This window comes from Mesocricetus auratus, unplaced genomic scaffold, assembly GCF_017639785.1.
Source record: "Mesocricetus auratus isolate SY011 unplaced genomic scaffold, BCM_Maur_2.0 Super-Scaffold_100007, whole genome shotgun sequence".
In the NCBI taxonomy this organism is placed as follows: Eukaryota; Metazoa; Chordata; class Mammalia; order Rodentia; family Cricetidae; genus Mesocricetus; species Mesocricetus auratus.
In genome coordinates, this window is record NW_024429191.1 from 47,839,019 (window position 1) to 47,855,855 (window position 16,837).

General features: G+C 49.1%; 1 protein-coding gene and 1 non-coding gene across 2 annotated transcripts; one reads left to right on the top strand and one right to left on the bottom strand.

Annotated features, from left to right (window-relative positions):
* Positions 1-3,742: 3,742 nt before the first annotated feature.
* On the bottom strand, positions 3,743-15,070 carry Arhgef15 (Rho guanine nucleotide exchange factor 15). Its single transcript, XM_005067581.4, is given in 16 exon segments — positions 3,743-4,448; positions 5,974-6,078; positions 6,188-6,270; positions 6,611-6,763; positions 6,865-7,025; positions 7,103-7,195; positions 7,300-7,374; positions 10,776-10,905; positions 11,504-11,656; positions 11,803-11,963; positions 12,085-12,296; positions 12,375-12,433; positions 13,540-13,594; positions 13,858-14,190; positions 14,424-14,963; positions 14,966-15,070. Coding segments are annotated over 16 exon segments (2,529 nt in total). The 5' UTR covers positions 15,030-15,070; the 3' UTR covers positions 3,743-4,296.
* On the top strand, positions 9,610-9,715 carry LOC121141715. The gene has a single exon (XR_005878669.1). It is a non-coding gene; the product is annotated as a U6 spliceosomal RNA (small nuclear RNA).
* Positions 15,071-16,837: the final 1,767 nt, after the last annotated feature.

Here is a 16,837-nt window from a genome sequence, read left to right on the forward strand (position 1 = left end):
TCTTATATGCAGATGATGTCCAGACATCCGCTCAGGCACGCGCACACACACACACACACACACACACACACACACACACACACACACACACACACACACACTGGAACAACTCAATTTCTTTAGAACCACTGAGCAAGATGAACTTCTACATCAGGTAAACTTATATCATACCCCTTGGCTTGTACCTTGGAGTGGTCTTTTAAATACCTTTTTCTCTCTCTCCTTTTTTTTTTTTCCGAGACAGGGTTTCTCTGTATTGTTTTGGAGTCTGTCCTGGAACTCTGGAACTCACTCTGTAGACCAGGTTGGCCTCAAACTCACAGAGATCCGCCTGCCTCTGCCTCCTGAGTGCTGGGATTAAAGGCGTGTGCCACCAACACCTGGGTTTAAATACCTTTTAAGTAAATAAATAAATATTGGTTTCTTATAACTTAAGCTTCAGGTCTCCTAACTTGTACTGGCTTTTTTTAGGCCACCTCAGAGGACCCTAAAAGTTGACTCACCTAGGTATATATTTCTGCAAGATTTATAAAAATCAGGGGTACATGAGCAGCCTTCACTTTCTGTGAAGTTGGCCTTGAGCTCTGGATCTTCTTGCCTCCACCTCACAAATGCTGGGGTTCAGATGTGCGCCACACCTTACTTAGTGATTAGGTTCTAATGAATGGCTACAGCGATGGGCAGCATGGCCGTCACTAGGTTAGTGGGGACACAAAATGCCACCAACAAGCGAGTGGATTTGGAAGTAGATTCTTCCCTTGTTGAGTCTTCACATGAGAACTCAGATCCTAGGCTATCTGTTGACTCTGCTTGACTTGACTATGGCTATTTTGAGCTGTATGATATGATGATTCAGATCTTTTTTTTTTTTTTTTTTTTTTTTTTTTGGTTTTTCGAGACAGGGTTTCTCTGTAGCTTTGGAGGCTGTCCTGGAACTCACTTTGTACACCAGGCTGGCCTCGAACTCACAGAGATCCACCTGCCTCTGCCTCCCGAGTGCTGGGATTAAAGGCATGAGCCACCAACGCCCGGCGATGATTCAGATCTTATATTCTGTTTATTTGAGTCTTGCTTGGAGCTCAGGATGGCATTGAATCAAAGACCCTCCTGCTTTAGCCTTATAAATACAGGGAGTCCATACCTGTGCCACCATGTCCCACTGGTTTAGATCTTAAATGTCCTCTGAAGGGCACATATTGAAGGCATACACTGAAGGCTTAGTCAAGGTTAGGTGGTGGGAAGAACCTTCAGAAAGTGGGGCCTAATAGAATCAGGGCACTAAGAGCATACCTTTTCAGGGGAGAATGGAACCTCCATCATTTCCTCTTTTGGTTCCTATTCACCATGAGGTGAGCAGATCCCCTCTGCCATGCATCCTCTGCTCTGCCACAGCCCTGGAGCACCAGGACAAGCGAGCAAAGCTGAAAAAAAACTTGAAACCCTGAGTTAAGGTGAAATTTTCCTTACAAGTTGGTTTATTGGGGTGCTTTGGTCATACTGTGCAAAGACAATCAGGCAACAACAGGATTGCTCCAGATTACCCCGTCTGCTTTCCTGACAAACCATACGCAGTAAGAACAGCTAAAGTGCTCTGTGAGGTTTATGACCAGACTCTGGCACCAGGAATGTTCTTAACTCTTCCCATTGGTTTAAGGCAAACAGAGTGCATTTGATCCGGCAGAAATCACTTTGTCCTAACCAAAACACATACCCTCTTCCCAGGGGTCTGCTTGCTCCTGCTACTCCTCAGGATCCCATTCTGTCAGCAAATCTGACCGTCCTCCCAACAGTTTCACTTCGTACAGTCTTCATTTTCAAGCTGTCCCTTTTCCTTGTGGCTCTTTTGTGAACAGCCTCGATTATGCACTGTGAACTGGGTCCTCAAACAAAACGAAAGAAGTCCCTTGATCCTGCCTGTCCTTCTTCAACCTGGTCCCATGATGCACTAGACCAAACTCACATGTCAGTCTATTAAATCTGCTTCCGTTGATAATTCACGATATTCTGAACCATTTTGTGAGTAGCAAGTCCTCGCTACAGGGATGAATCTCTGATCAGGGTTCCCTGGAAATACATAGAAAGCATGCCAAGCAGCGGAAATTAGGAGCAGTGCTCATTAAGGTCCTGCCTGACATCTAAGGCAGTGTTAGTCCACCTGCATCTTGAAGCTGGCTGGCCTGTGTTCCAGTACCCACTGTTAGCTGTGTGACTTGACCTTTCAGTTCAGTGCCTCAGTTTCTCCATCCACATAACAATAATGACGACAATATTTGTATCTGACTTACAGGATTACTGAAAGGGCTAAAAGAACTAAAATTGCCAGGCAATGGTGGTTCATGCCTTAAACCCCAGCACTCAGGAGGCAGAGGCAAGTGGATCTCTATGAGTTTGTGGCCAGCCTGGTCTACAAAGACAGTTCCAAGACAACCAGGTCTACACAGAGAAAACCTGTCTCAACCCCTCCCTCCCCCAAAAAGAAAAGAAACATGTGTAGATAGGTCAGGCCCATCTCCACCACTTCTACCTACAACTCCTGGCTTGTTGTCCCTTTGTCACACTCCCTGGATCATTCCACAGCTGCTTCTCTCTTGTCTCAGCTCAGATGTCACTCCTCCAGGATCTTCCCTGAAATTACTCTCCCTCACCCAGCACCATTCTGTGTCACAGTCTTTGCTGGGTGCATTTTCTCCATAACAGTGTGACCTACTTTATCTTACATGTCAGTTTGATTTTGGAATCCACTCAAGTCAACATAGGCCACCTAAGTGAAGCATACTTGTTTTTTTATGTTTATTTTTATTTCGTGTGCATTGGTGTTTACTGCATGTATGTCTGTGTGAGGGTTCCAGATCTCGGAGTTACAGACAGTTTTAAGCTGCCATGTGGGTGCTGGGAATTGAACCTGGGTCCTTTGGAAGAGCAATCAGTGCTCTTAAATGCTGAACCGTCTCTCCAGTCCCGAAGCATACTTCTTTTCTTTTTGTTGTTTTTGTTTTGTTTTTGTTTTTTCCAAGACAGGGTTTCTCTGTGGCTTTGGAGTCTGCCCTGGAACTAGCTCTCGAACTTACAGAAATCTGTCTGATTCTGCCTCCCAAGGGCTGGGATTAAAGGCATGTACCACCAATGATAGATTTTGTTGTTGTTGTTGTTTTTTGTTTTGTTTTGTTTTGTTTTGAGACAGGGTTTCTCTGCAGCTTTGGATGATGTCCTGGAACTTGCTCAGTAGACCAGGCTGGCCTCGAACTTACAAAGATCCACCTGCCTCTGCCTCCTGAGTGCTGGGATTAAAAGCGTGTGCCACCAACGCCCGGCTAAAGCATACTTCTTACATTGTCTTTTTTTATCCCCCAGAACTGTGCATGGCGCAAAAGAGATGTTCAATAAGCAGACATAGAATGGAATCAAACACAGAGATACTGGGCTGGTCAGTGAAATGCCTTTGTTATTGACTCTCTGCCCTTTGACCTCTTACTGTACCCTCTACACAGCTCCAGCCATGCTGACCCTGCCCTCTGGTCTTCCCCAGCCTGCAACAGCGACAGCTATGGCTGCTCTGGTCTGCTGCACGCACAGATATCTAAGAAGCTGTGCAGGAGCCACCACACTCCAGGCAGGCTTTGCATCAGGACTCTAAGCTCCAGCACAACCGACACCTGTCCTTGCCACCACTGCATCCAGCACTATCCCCATACAAAACTGTATTTATAGATCATTGCTCGGTCCCGTTTTAAGAGCCTCAGGATAACGCCACAATTCTTTATTGAGGGTTTCCCGTGTGGCTGGCACTTTGCTGGGTGAAAGCTGTGGACATGCTAAGTGCCCTTCCACCTTCGAGTCCCCAGAGTCATTCCACCTCCCATAGTCATCGTGGCAGTTTCTGTCTGGGCAGGTTGTCATACATGAAGAAAGAGCATTGCACAGTGGTGAAGAGAGCCTTTACCCAGGCTTGAGCTCCAACCCCCGCAATGGTCTGTTCTGTCCTTGCCCTCACCTCTCCAGCATCATGCAAGACAGGTTCTCATCAGCAGAAACTGTAGTTGAGGTTGGGCAATGCCACCAGCTTTCTCCTCCCACCACTGTTTCTGAAAGGATCAGTTTAGATGAAATGAATCCCTGGATGGTCATCAGTCGGCCTGGGACTGCTCTGTCCTGAAGCTCTGTGGTCTACCGGTTGCCACTAGAGGTAGTGTTTCCACTGACAGCAAATAGATGATGCATGGATATGGATTGACAGGCAGACCTTGTCTTCTCCATGCTGCCACCAGTGTCCCATCTGTGTCCCCTCCCTAGCGGGCATTAGGGTTGAGGGGTGTCAGAGGTGCCTGAGGAGGGTCCCACAGCCTCAAGAAGCTTCTGATGCTGCCGAAGGTGCTTTCTCCTTTCGTGCTCTCCAGTGACCTCACACACCAACTGGGCCGGGAAGGCTCCAGGAAGCCCCTTAAGCCAACCTGGGGAAAGAAAAACAGGCTTGTGGGGAGAAGAGGCAGAGATCAGGGGGCTGGGGAAGGAGGCCCTCTGGGGGTCTCAGGTCACAGTGTGTTGGGGATCGGTGGCGAAGCACAGACTGGAACATTCAACTTCAGCTACTACCTCTCCTGGAAGTGACACCAGCATCTAAGAGGGTCTGTGGCAGTTCTGTGTTGGGTCCTGCAATGATTGCTTCTGTTACTCAATCAGAAGAACTTCTGGGCTTGAGAGCTGGCTCAGCGGTTAAGAGAAATCAGTGCTCTTCCAGAGGACCCCGGTGTGATTCTCAGCACCCACATGGTAACCCACAACCATCTGTAATTCTGGTCTCAAGGGATCCAGTGCCTTCTTCTGACCTTGGCAGGTGCCAGGCGTACACAAGTGCACAGATACACATGCAGGCAAAATACTCATACACATAAAATAATAAAACATAAGTCTAGAGAAATAAATCTAAAAACAGAATTCTTGCAAGGGGTTGCAAGAGCATATCTGTTATCGCTGTGACCTCATTTGTTCCCAGCCCCTTTTCTGGGTCAGTCTAGGTACACTTGCCTCCTTACAGCTCCTTTATTGCACAGCAGGTCCTAGGCCTTTGCTTGTGCCTTTCAGCTGGTCCACTCTTCCTACAGACACCGAATACCTACATTGAGCGCCTCTTTCGGGCTCACACACTGCCTCCTAGTGGGGTCTAGCTCACCTAATTATTGGAGATCCTACCAAACCCTAGAACTCCCTCCTTCCTTACTTTATTCTTTCTTCCGTTGCATACATCCCCTTCTAAAATACTGCATAAAATGTATACATATTTATCCCATTAGACTCATTTTGTTTGAGACAGTGTCTTGCTATCTAGTTGTGAACTACACATATGGGCTATAAAAAAAAAGGGTCTCAACCAGGCAGTGGTAGCCCACATCTTTAATCCTAGCACTTGGGAAGCAGAGGCAGGAGATCTCTGTGAGTTCAAGGCCAGCCTACAGAGCGAACGCCTGCACAGCTGTCTTGGAAGGTGCGGATGGCTCTGAACACAGCTCCTGGGAACACTCAGGTGGAGTAAGTAACATTACACAGGACCCTCCCTCATTCTTCTTAGTTGCCATCCTATATCCCCAAGACTCAAAGGACAGCCAGAGCTACACAGAGAAACTCTACTTTGAAAAAAAAAAAAGAAAGGGTCTCATTATGTAATCCAGGCTGGCCTGAAACTCACTGTGTAGACCAGGCTGGCTTTGAACTCACAGAGATCTGATTGCCTGTGCCTCTCAAGTGACAGAGCAGAGATCAACACCAGCACCACCGTGCCTGGCTCACTCAGCCTTCACTGCCTGCTTCCTCTGTTGGAGAGTATACTCCAGGGCTGGGGGTGCAGCTCATTAGTACAGCACTTGCTGCTCACGTGTGAGGCCCTGGACTCGATCGCAGTACTGCAGCATGAACATTATGTGTCCGGCTCATGGTGTTCAAAGAATGTTCGCTGAATGAGCACGTGAAAGGCTCTCTCACCTTCAGGATTCTTGTGTGGATGCTTGCGGGGCACCTTGGAATCCAGGCTTTGCCCCTCCGTCTTGGAAGGTGTGGACGGCTCTGAACACAGCTCCTGGGAACACTCTGGTGGAGTGTGTAACATTACAATGGGACCCTCCCTCTTTACAGCTGCCATTCCACATCCCCCATAAGACTCTCATTTCTTTGCCTCCTCCCTTTGGGAGATACTTACCACAGTCCTCATAGATGGTATCTGGGGAACAGGGAAGAGGACCTGGGGTGGGAAAGGCTCCTAGCCAGCGCTGCATGTCTGACCTAGTGGTGAACACAGGAGGGGGTCCACAGTTGACCCAAGAGACACTCCTGGGGCATGAATAGGGGCCATAGGGGAGAAAGAAGAACAATAGAATATAGAGGTCTGGTGATGGTCCTAAGGGTGGCTTGCCTGCTTGCAAGCTTTGCCAAGGCAGCCCAGGCGGGCCTCAAACTCATGGTCCCTCTGCCTACCTCAGATTATAAAGGTATGCCACCACACTTGCTTGTCTCTTCTGCAGTGCTGGGGGTTGAATCCCCGGTCCCATGCACACTAGGCAAACTCTCTACCACTGAGTCACGTCCCCAGCCCCCAACAGTATTTTCTAGAAACATGACTCACAGTGATGCTGCTTGGAGTAGCCTGTGGGTGGGTCGGCCCTGGTGGTTGCTTAGAAGAGAGAGGCGGAATGTAGGGGGTCCAGATGGGTCAGGAACCTGCTGGGCCTGCACCAGGGAGCGATGGGCATAGTCCAGAACCTGCAACCGCTGCCCACTACCCAGGGAAGAGGGTGTTCAGACGAGAGCAGGCGTGTCCTGCTAGATATCTCTTCCCCACCCCAGCTTGGGCTTCCTCCCCTCCCACACAAGACCCACCTCTTGGGCTGAGTGATAAGCAGAAGATCACTGAAGAGCAGCAGACAGAGAGGAGTGAAGCGGGGACGGGAGTTGAAGAGCACACCGCCCCTCCGACATCCCAACTCTGTCAGTTCCCCCTGCAATTCCAGGCGCCGTGACCAGGAGACCAGGGGTAGAGCCTGAGAGGAAAGAGAGAAGGGTTTAGCCTTGCACCATGGTGAGGAAAGGCAAGATGGAGAGTCTGGGCGAGACCAACCTTGACCTTGTGGAAGCGCAACCTTTGGGTGAGTCGGATCAGCTCTTCTGTCTGCTTCATGCGCCCCACCTCAGCGCTGCAGCGCTCAATGATCTGGTGAGGGGAATCGAGTCATCCATTCCAGCAGCCACCTGTCCCCTTCCACTTCCCCGTTACCACTTGGCACCTCAGCCCTCCTCAGCTTCCATCCTGCCCACCTTGCTCACAGCACCAAGGGCCTTCTGGGCATTCTCCTGGCGACTGGACCCCTCCTCTGTCTGGCCTAGGATATTCTGGAAACAAAGGGAAAGGGTGACTGAGATCCTCCCTTCCCCTGAGATGCTGAGGTGCTGTGGATCCTGCCACATGTTCCGTTTAGGGTTCACAGGGCCCCCAAGAAAACCCTCAGCAAGGTCATGAGACCTACCAGCTGCCAGAGGCTGAGCAAGTCTTACTGCTAACTGCTCAGAGCCTCACTTTCACCGTTTATAAGATGGAGCTGACATCTACTTAGCACATTAATAATATTGTGAGGATTTGAGGTGATATGTAAAGAGGATTCAGCATAGTCCTTGGCACACCATAAATACTGGGGGGAGGGTCTATTTTTTCCTAATAATTACTAGCCTAACAATACAGCAGGGCAGTTAGAAATGGCTGGATTCCCATTTATTTCATTTTTAGTGTGTATGTTTTTCTGAGATTGCATTTTTGCTAAGCAGCCCTGCCTGGCAGCCTTGAACTCTGAATCCTTCTATCCACCCTCTGGAATGCTGGGATTACATGTGTGCACCACCACACCTGGCTCCATCCATTACTTTTGCATGGCCCAGGTCAAGTTATGCAAACTGTACCTAGTATCCTCCTTTATAACATCATGTAAACAATGGTTCCTGTTCTCACACATTTGTCCCTGGGTTTATACAGGTGTAGAACACTTAGAACTGGGCCTTGAACAGCACTCTCAGCAATCATTGAGTTAGTATGGTGTCATTGTTATCATGTTGTTTACATGGAGGTCAAAAAAGCTAAATAAAACTTAAGGAAGTTGGGTTAGAAGTCAATGGTAGGGTGCTTGCTTAGCATGAGTGAGGAGGCATCAATTTGATCCTCCGATACACACATACACACACACACACACACACACACACACACTAAATTAAAAAAGAAGATAGTCTGTACACACCTGTTATTCCAACACTCAAGAAGCTGAGGCAGAAGACTGCAAGTTTGAGGCTGTCCTGAGCTGCATAGTAAGTTCTAAAAAAAACAACAAAAACAAACAAACAAACCAACAACAAAAAACAGAGCCAACTATCTGAAAACAAAAAGAAAAAATAGTAGTAGCAGCATCTAGCTGGACACTCTTCACGTTAAGATTCCAATACTGGGGCTGGACAGATGGCTCAAAGGTTAAGAGCACTGACTGCTCTTCCAGAGGTCTTGAGTTCAATTCCCAGCAACCACATGGTGGCTCACAACTGTCTATCATGAGATTCGGTGCCCTTTTCTGGCATGCAGGAATACATGGAGGCAGAATGTTGTACATATAATAAATAAATCTTTAAAAAAAAAAGATTCCAATACTGGGGGAATGGAGAGATGGCTTAGAGGTTAAGAGCACTGGCTGTTCTTCCAGGACCTGGGTTCAATTCCCAGCAACCACATGATAGCTCACAACTGTCTGTAACTCAGTTCCAGGGATTCTGATATACATATACATAGATGCAGGCAAAACACCAGTGCACATAAAATAAAAATAAAGAAACTTAAAGAAAAGATTCCAATACTGGGCTGGAGAGATGGTTCAGAACTTAAGAACACTGGCTGTTCTTCCAGAGGTCCTGAGTTCAATTCCCAGCAACCAACAGTGGCTCACAACCATCTATAATGGGATCTGGTGCATATAGAGTACTCGTACACATAAAATAAAGAAATAAATCTTCAAAAAAAAAGATGAACAAATAAAAAGAGTTCGAATACTTCCAAGCATGGAGGTGCACACCTTTAATACCAGCGCTCTAGAGGTGCAGGCAAGCAGATCTCTGGGAGTCAGGCTAGCCTGGGATACATAGCAAACCAGCCATAACTACACAGTAAGATTCTGTATAAAAAAGAAAATTCCAGTACTGGGGGGATGAAGCAATGGCTCTGCAGGTAACAGCACTCAGTGCTCTTTCAGAGGACCCACATCCACATGGTAGCTCACAACCGCCTCTAATTCCAGAGAATTCAATTCCCTTTTCTAGCCTCCACAGGCAAAACACACATAAAATCAAAACATACAAATCTTTTTAAAAATTCTAATACGAAAGCCGTACATTGGTGGTGCACGCCTTTAATCCCACCACTCGGGAGGCAGAGGCAGGAGGATCTCTGTGAGTTCGAGACCAGCCTGGACTACCAAGCGAGTTCCAGGACAGCCTCTAAAGCCACAGAGAAACCCTGTCTCGAAAAAACAAAAAACAAAAAAACTCTAATATGAGGTAACTTAGTCAAAGGGGAGTCTATACGAAAAAGTATTTCTTGTACTCGCTTCAGCAGCACATATACTAAAACTGGAACGATACAGAGAAGATCAGCATGCCCCTGCGCAAGGATGAAACGCAAATTCCTGAAGCGTTCCATATTTTTTTGAACACATTTCAACAGTTCAACTTTATAACAGTTATAAATAAACCTGTTAAAATTTTCTGGACAATGCCAGCATTTGGATTTTTTAAAAATAAGTAAAAATGTCTTATTGATGGCAACTAAGTGGTGTTTGTAGCATATTTATCATACAGTAGATTCCATCCATTCACTGTACTTTCCTAACTGAGTTGTCCTACATGCAAGTACATGTTTTTAATGTTGTCTGTCTTCTGTGCTTTTCCTGTAAGTTTGCTATTAAAATACATTAAACTAAAAAAAAAAAAAAAAGAAAAGTATTTCTCTGGCTCATGAGGTAACAGCTTTTGTGGAACTTACACAGAGGAATTGGGAACTAACTCCTGCAATGTGTCCTAGGATGGTTCAGTGAGGAAAAGCATTATGCAGCCAAGCCTAAAGACCCGAATTTGATCCATAGGACCCAGGTGATGAAAAAAGCAAATTGACTTCTGCAAGTTGTCCTCGGACTTCCGTATTACACACCAACACATACATACACACCATGCACACACAAATAGATGTAAAAGAAGTGTTTTGTAAAACCTCCATTTTTTCCCTCAGTATTATTCCACTAAGGAACTTTTTCATTTCTTTAAATTTGATTTAGTTACTTGCACTGAAGATTATATCCGAGGCCTTGTCCAGTACTCCCTAGGCAAGCTGTCTACTACTAAGCTACAGTGCTCAGCCCTGCCCTACAGCCACCATAAAAACTGAATTTTATACACTATAAATCTGCGTATTCACCATGGAATACTGTGTACTCATACCCGAAAGCTAAGGTTTATTTCTTCATTTCTCCCCCAAAACCACTCTTTATCCATCTGGAGATCTCAACTAGTTAGAGGCTGAGCCAAAGAAAGTCTAGAAGGCTCTGTCTTCCCCCTGAGGCATTTAGGGAGCTGAGGTTGGAAGATTTTGCCCTGAGAAAATGTCTGTGGTCACGGTGGGATAGGAAATGGTGGTATCTAGACCAGAGGCCTTGGAGAGAATTTCCATGGCAGGGTGGGTGGGAGGAGTCAGGCATTAAGCAGGACAGTACCTGCAGCAACATCCGGAGCCGGGTGATACGCTGGAAGGGCAGGAGCAGGAAAGATGGCAGTGGGAGCCGCTCACATTTGGGGAGGCTCTGCAGCCTTCGCAGCTCCGCAGAGAAGCGCACGTTAGTGTCCCTATAAAGAAAGCCCAGGTGCCTAAGGGGTTCCCTCAAGCAGGGAGGGTCCTGAATCCTGGCCTCAGCCTTAACATGACTTCACAGGTTCCTCCAACTCTGGGATACAGAAGTCCCCTTCTCTGTAGTTTTGCTTTCATAATTTCAATTACCCAATGTCATTAAATGGAACGTTCCAGAAACAAACAATTCATACATTTTCAAGTGAGTGCCTTTTTCTGACTAGCAATGATGAACTCTCAAGATGCCCCACCCATCTCCCCTGGAACACTAATATAATCCCTCTGTCCAGTGTTCTCATATTTATATACCACCCACCCTTCAATCACAGATAGCTGACGTGCTGGTGTCGTAGAGCTGTGGCTACGTCATCCTTAATTTATTTACTAATGTCTACAAGGTGCAAGAGTAGCAATGCTGACAGTTTTATTACATTATATTGCTCAGATTTTTCTGTTTTATTATTAGCCATTGTTAATCAGTTACTGGGCATAATTCGTAAGTCACTTTCTTAGATATGAACGTATAAGGTTTAGTACTATCCACCAGTGGTCTTGATACACATTCCCAGGGAGAAAGGAGGAAACCACAGTACTCACATAAGGCGGCTGTATGTCTCCTCCTGATACTGCTGGTTCCGTACATAATCCACATACACTGAGAAAGGACCAACTGCATGGGCATGTACCACATCACACAGGTCACTGATGTGTGGGGAAGAACGAACACGGGACAGTAATGTTCCTAGAAACCTGAAAACATAAAGGAAGCAATTAATGGAGGGACAGAAAGTCTGGTTTTCCAAGGTTTTCAGGAGAGTACTGAAAACTAACTCCATGGAAGGAAAAACCTAGAAGAGGGAGAAGCCCATGGCCCACATTCCTAGGGCCCCACTGACCGCTCACTGACACCCTGGACTCGCTGCACGTTGGAGAAAAGTGTGTGGTGATCCCGAGGAGTGAGCGTGTCCCGGAGAGCTCGGCTTAGTACGAAGGTGTCGGTCAGTAGCCTCAGGGAGCGTAGGTAGGAGGCCTCTGAGGTCACCACTTCAAAGAGGCTCTAGACAGGAGAACAGGGTCACAGTAGAAAGACCAGCCACCTCACAAGCAGCCCAGGACTCAGGTCGATACTTCCTCTATCTCCTATTCCAGCCTTCTCAGTCCCACCGTGGGGTACCCACCTCCTGCATGCGCCTTTCCTGGGGGCTTAGGCTCTCTAAGAGACCACTTGCTCGCACAGCTGGAAGCTCCTGCCACAGAGTGTTTCGAGGTCCAGGGAGCCTGGAGAAGGTGGGAGCTTCTCCGGGGTTAGCCGGAGAGGGGCCCCCATCCTCACCCACACCCCACAGCTCCTCTGACAGCACAGCTGCTCTGTACGTCTGGTACAAAGGTTCTGGAAGGTAGACAGAGAACATCAGGGAGGTCCGGGGCCCAGAACCCTTCCATCCTGCCTGTCACAGGAGAGACCTACCGTCCTGCAGCGGCAGCTCCCACTGCTGCTCCTTCAACAACTCCAACCCTTCCTCATCTCTGTGGAGCAAGAAAAGAAGTGTGAGGTCCATTCTGTGGGTGTAGTTCACATGATACCAGAAGAGAGAGGTGCAGAACTCCTGTGAACCGTGTATGGAGGGATCCTGACAGCTCCTCAGCAAACCCAGACATTCCTACGTGCTATGCCTTTGGAGGGGAGGCCCTGGGCAAATCAGGCTCCAAACATTCCTGCTCTCAGCTTCTGTGTTGTAGATAGTTCCAAGTCCCTCCTTCCAGCCCCCTCACACAGGAGCATTGTCTAGATCTTTGTGACTTGGTGAAACTCAAGCTCCCTGTCTGCCCTCTCCTAGTTACCAGCCATTTTCTCAAGCTAAAAACTGCTGTAGTCAATAAATAAATGAATATACCTGGATTATTACTTCTAATAAGAAAAAAATAATCTAAATGATTAGCAAGGCTAGAAAGCATAAGAGATGGCCCCGGCGTTGGTGGCGCACGCCTTTAATCCCAGCACTCGGGAGGCAGAGGCAGGCGGATCTCTGTGAGTTCGAGACCAGCCTGGACTACCAATCGAGTTCCAGGACAGCCTCCAAAGCCACAGAGAAACCCTGTCTCGAAAAACCAAAAAAAAAAAAAAGAAAAGAAATAATTTTAATACACTCCCAAGCTAAAATAACTAAAGCAGAGTTTGGCCCTGCCTTTGGTTTTTTTGTTTGCTTGTTTGTTGCTTTGTTGTTGTTTTGAAAATGAACTGTGATATGTATCCCAGGCTGGTCTTGACTCCTGATTTTCCTGCCTCAGTTTGCAGGAATTATATATAGCATGTACCACTAAGCCTAACTGGAGCCCAGATTTTTTGCAATATTATTCCTCAATAACCCCATGGAACAGAGTCAAGCTTATTTCTATTTCTTAGAGAAAGACTCTGAGACCAGAAAAAGAGGATTTATTTAAGGTTGCATAACTAATATGGAACAGAGATCACATTAGAAACCTGGGCCCCTTGTGTCTGGAACTCTGACCTTTCCCCCTCTGCGGGAATACGGTAGCATTCATTGGGACTTGAAAGTTAGTCTGTCTGCCTTTGCATGAGAGCATGGTGAGGTGAGGAGAAAAGAGGGGAACACAGGTGGAGAGTTCGGTACCTTCCCTCCAGGACTGCAGGAGGAGCATTCTGAGGCACTTCTTCAGGCCTGTCCCCTGGAGAGAGAAGCCAGAGTGACCAGAGCTAATCTCCAAGACCCCCAGCCCAAGACGCTGAGCCCGAGGCCCAGCCCCAGTGAAGACTGATGCCAAGACTACCATTCCCCTCAACTCCCGAGCAGCAGCTGGGAGAAAAACGAAAAGTCCTGGGTTGGTGGGGTTATAACTGGCCACTCAGCACCCACCCGGTGCCCTCAAAACCCGGTGCTCCTATGACTCCTCTCCCCACCTTCCGTATCCTTAATTCCCTTGCCTTCTACCTGTTTGGATCCCATCTTCTGAAGGCAATTCCGGGTCCGGCTGTGGAAGCTCCCCAGAGGTGCTGGTTTCCTGCCTAACTCGAGTTGGTTTGGGGGGCTTGAGGGGAGGTAAGAGTTTGCGCTCAGCAGTGGAACGATAAGATGTAAGGACAACTGGAGGGTGACTGATGACAGGTGGGTTGATGCGGGAGCGGGAGGCTCGCAGTGGGGATGCCCGGCAGGGGGCCCTGAGGATGTCATCAGAACTCCCCACGGGCACCCATCGGAGCTCCAAGCCAGGCTTCGCTACATGGCAGACACAGGGGCAGCATGGGGGGCAGGCCAGGGCAGCATCTGTGACAGAAGGGGTTGTCGAAGGAAGTTCTTGGGGCCTGACCCATCCCATCTGAGCTTCTCCCCCCACATAAAGGAGCAACCCCAGGTATCTGTAGACCTCATCCACCCTGTCTGCAAACTCTAAGAAACACAGAAAACAGGTTTTTTCAAACACAAAATCTACATTAGAAATGCTAGCTAGCCCTTTAAAGTGCCCAGTTTTCAAGAACTCAGCTGCACCATATGCTTACCTGGAGTGCCATTCTCCTGGGACCCATTCCCGGAAAGGACGGCTTGGGGAGTCTCTCTCTCCCCGTTTACATCCGTGCCCCCTTGGGAGCATCGCTCCAGGGAGTCTGAGGACTGGGCTTTGCCTTCAGCCCCCCATTCAAACTTGCCGGCCAGTCTACGAACCGTGCCAGGGGCCGAGGCAGAGCCATCCTGGAGAGGCAAAGGGAGCGAGGGTAGAGGTGTTCCGGGAGACCCAGAGGGCTTGGGTGGGGGCACTGGAGAGCAGGGAGCTGGCTCTGGGGAGACAGAACGCCGGGACACGGGGCTGGGACTGGGTGTGCTGGCAGGAGAGTCAGGAGAAGTCTGAGAGTCCAGGCTGGTTCTAGAAACTGAGGGGAGCAGAAGAGCAGGGGGCTTCAGGGAAGACGTGGGGGGCTCCCAGAAGATGGAGGTGCACATTGAGGCTGATGCATCATTGGGAATCTGAGGAAGTGACTTCGAAGAGGAGCCATTGTGGGGAGGCCCCGGGGAGTGTGGAGCCCGATGGCGAGAAGGGGGCGGGGGCGGAGGATCCGAGGGGGCTTCAGGGTAGGGGGCGTTGCTGCAGGAAGGGACTGGGCTGACATCGTCTTCTGAGTGTTTCCAAGGAGGGAGGTGTTCTGTGGAAGTCATCCCCTGAGGAGGGTGGAGGGAGAAAGTGCCCCTCAGTATCTCCCTGGTGGGTAGACTGAGGAAGTCTGAAACTTACGTTTTTGAGTCAGGAGAGAACATTGGTACACTTCCCTCCCTTCCTCCTCGTCATACTGTCTTTCTTCACCTCTCACCTCTGCTCATCCCACCCCTGGACCCTCCTGGGCAGCTTCCTCTTTCAAGATCCTCCTGCCTCAACCTTCAGTGTGCTGGTATTACAGGCTTGTGCTGCCCTGGCCAGCCTCTCTATGCTTTGACTTTTACTGCATCAGGCCAGACGACACAGTGGGCCTAAGAACAAGCTGTTGGGGAGGACGGGAAGGCAAGGGTAGCAGAGAATCAGTAAGATGCCGTGAAAGGAGCTCAGCTTGCTGGGACAGTCACTGTGAGGAGTTTTCGTGAGTGGGTGTGCACTGTTATCTAGTGCTGAATGAGTGAGAGTTGAGTGTGCCCGGGCAAAGAGTGGGGTCAACGGTGGCTGTCACAGAAACCCCAAAGACTGTGTGGTGTGAGTACAGTGTACACGATCTCTGCTATCTGGGTAAAGCAAGTGTGTAGAGTGTGTGTGTACACACACAGTCACACACACACAGTCACACACGTGCAAGCCAGTGCCTGAGCTGAGAGATGTATCACCGTTTCCCTGCTCTGACTGCCCCTCCCCCTCCCATTTCCCAGTTCCTCTCTCCGGACTCTCCCTTTCCGGATTATTTTTAGTCTCCTTTTCCTGCCATGAAGATTCCTGGCGCCTCTGACACAGGAGACCAGGGGTCCCAGCCGGGTCTCCTCTGCCCCCATCCTCTTATCCTTGCCACACCTGGGTCTGGCCACAGAGAGAAGCCCTAGTGGAAGGCTGGGTCCTGCCGGGAAGCCTGGGAGGTGGCCACCAGCCCGGGCCAAAGCGTAGACCCAACAGCACTGGGACCCAGGACCTGTGCTTCTCCTCTTGACAAGGAGGATGCGGACCAGAGCTGGGACACAAGAGAGCCCCTAAATTCCCTGTATGATCAGAAGTCACAGCCTTCCAGGTCCCGAGGGAGGTTCTTGAGAGAAGATGGGCATCGGGGAACCCCTTAGATTGCAGCTCATTCAGCGGTCCCTACATGCTGCCTCGAAGCCCCTCACCGAGGTAACCCAAGCAGTGGTCTCCTGCTCCCCAGCCTTTACCCGTTCGGGGAACTCACTCTCCCCCATCCCAGGTACCTGCTTTTACTTCCTTCCCCACTCCCTGCTCAAGCCTTTTACAGGGCTGAGATAGTTGGGGGGCCCCATGCACTTACCCTCCAGTTCCCTCCACTCTCAGTCACCTCCTAGGGCTGAGTGAGTTGGGGCAGGAAACAGGAATCCGATCCTCCTCCCAACCGGACACCCCCCCACCAACCACACCACGCTCCACATGCGCACACTGGGCCTAGAGGATGTGAGGAATCCGGCATCTAAGGTGTTGAAGTTAGAAAAGGCTGGAACTCAGGTATGGAGAGAGAGCACTTTGTGTGCACCCTCTCACCTGGACCGCTGCGTGGCTGGCAGGGGTTCCAGTGAGAATGGGGTGGCCCTGGCAAGCTTGGCTCGTAGTACTACATGCCCATCCTCATACCTCCCTCTCAGCTATGGGGTGTCTGGCCATTGCTCTACCACTTACACAACTGTCTGTCTCCCCAACTTCCAACCTACTGCCTAGGTGTGAGCCAACCACACTTCGTACCGAGGGACCCTCTCTTCTCCCCGCTCCCATCTGCAGAGC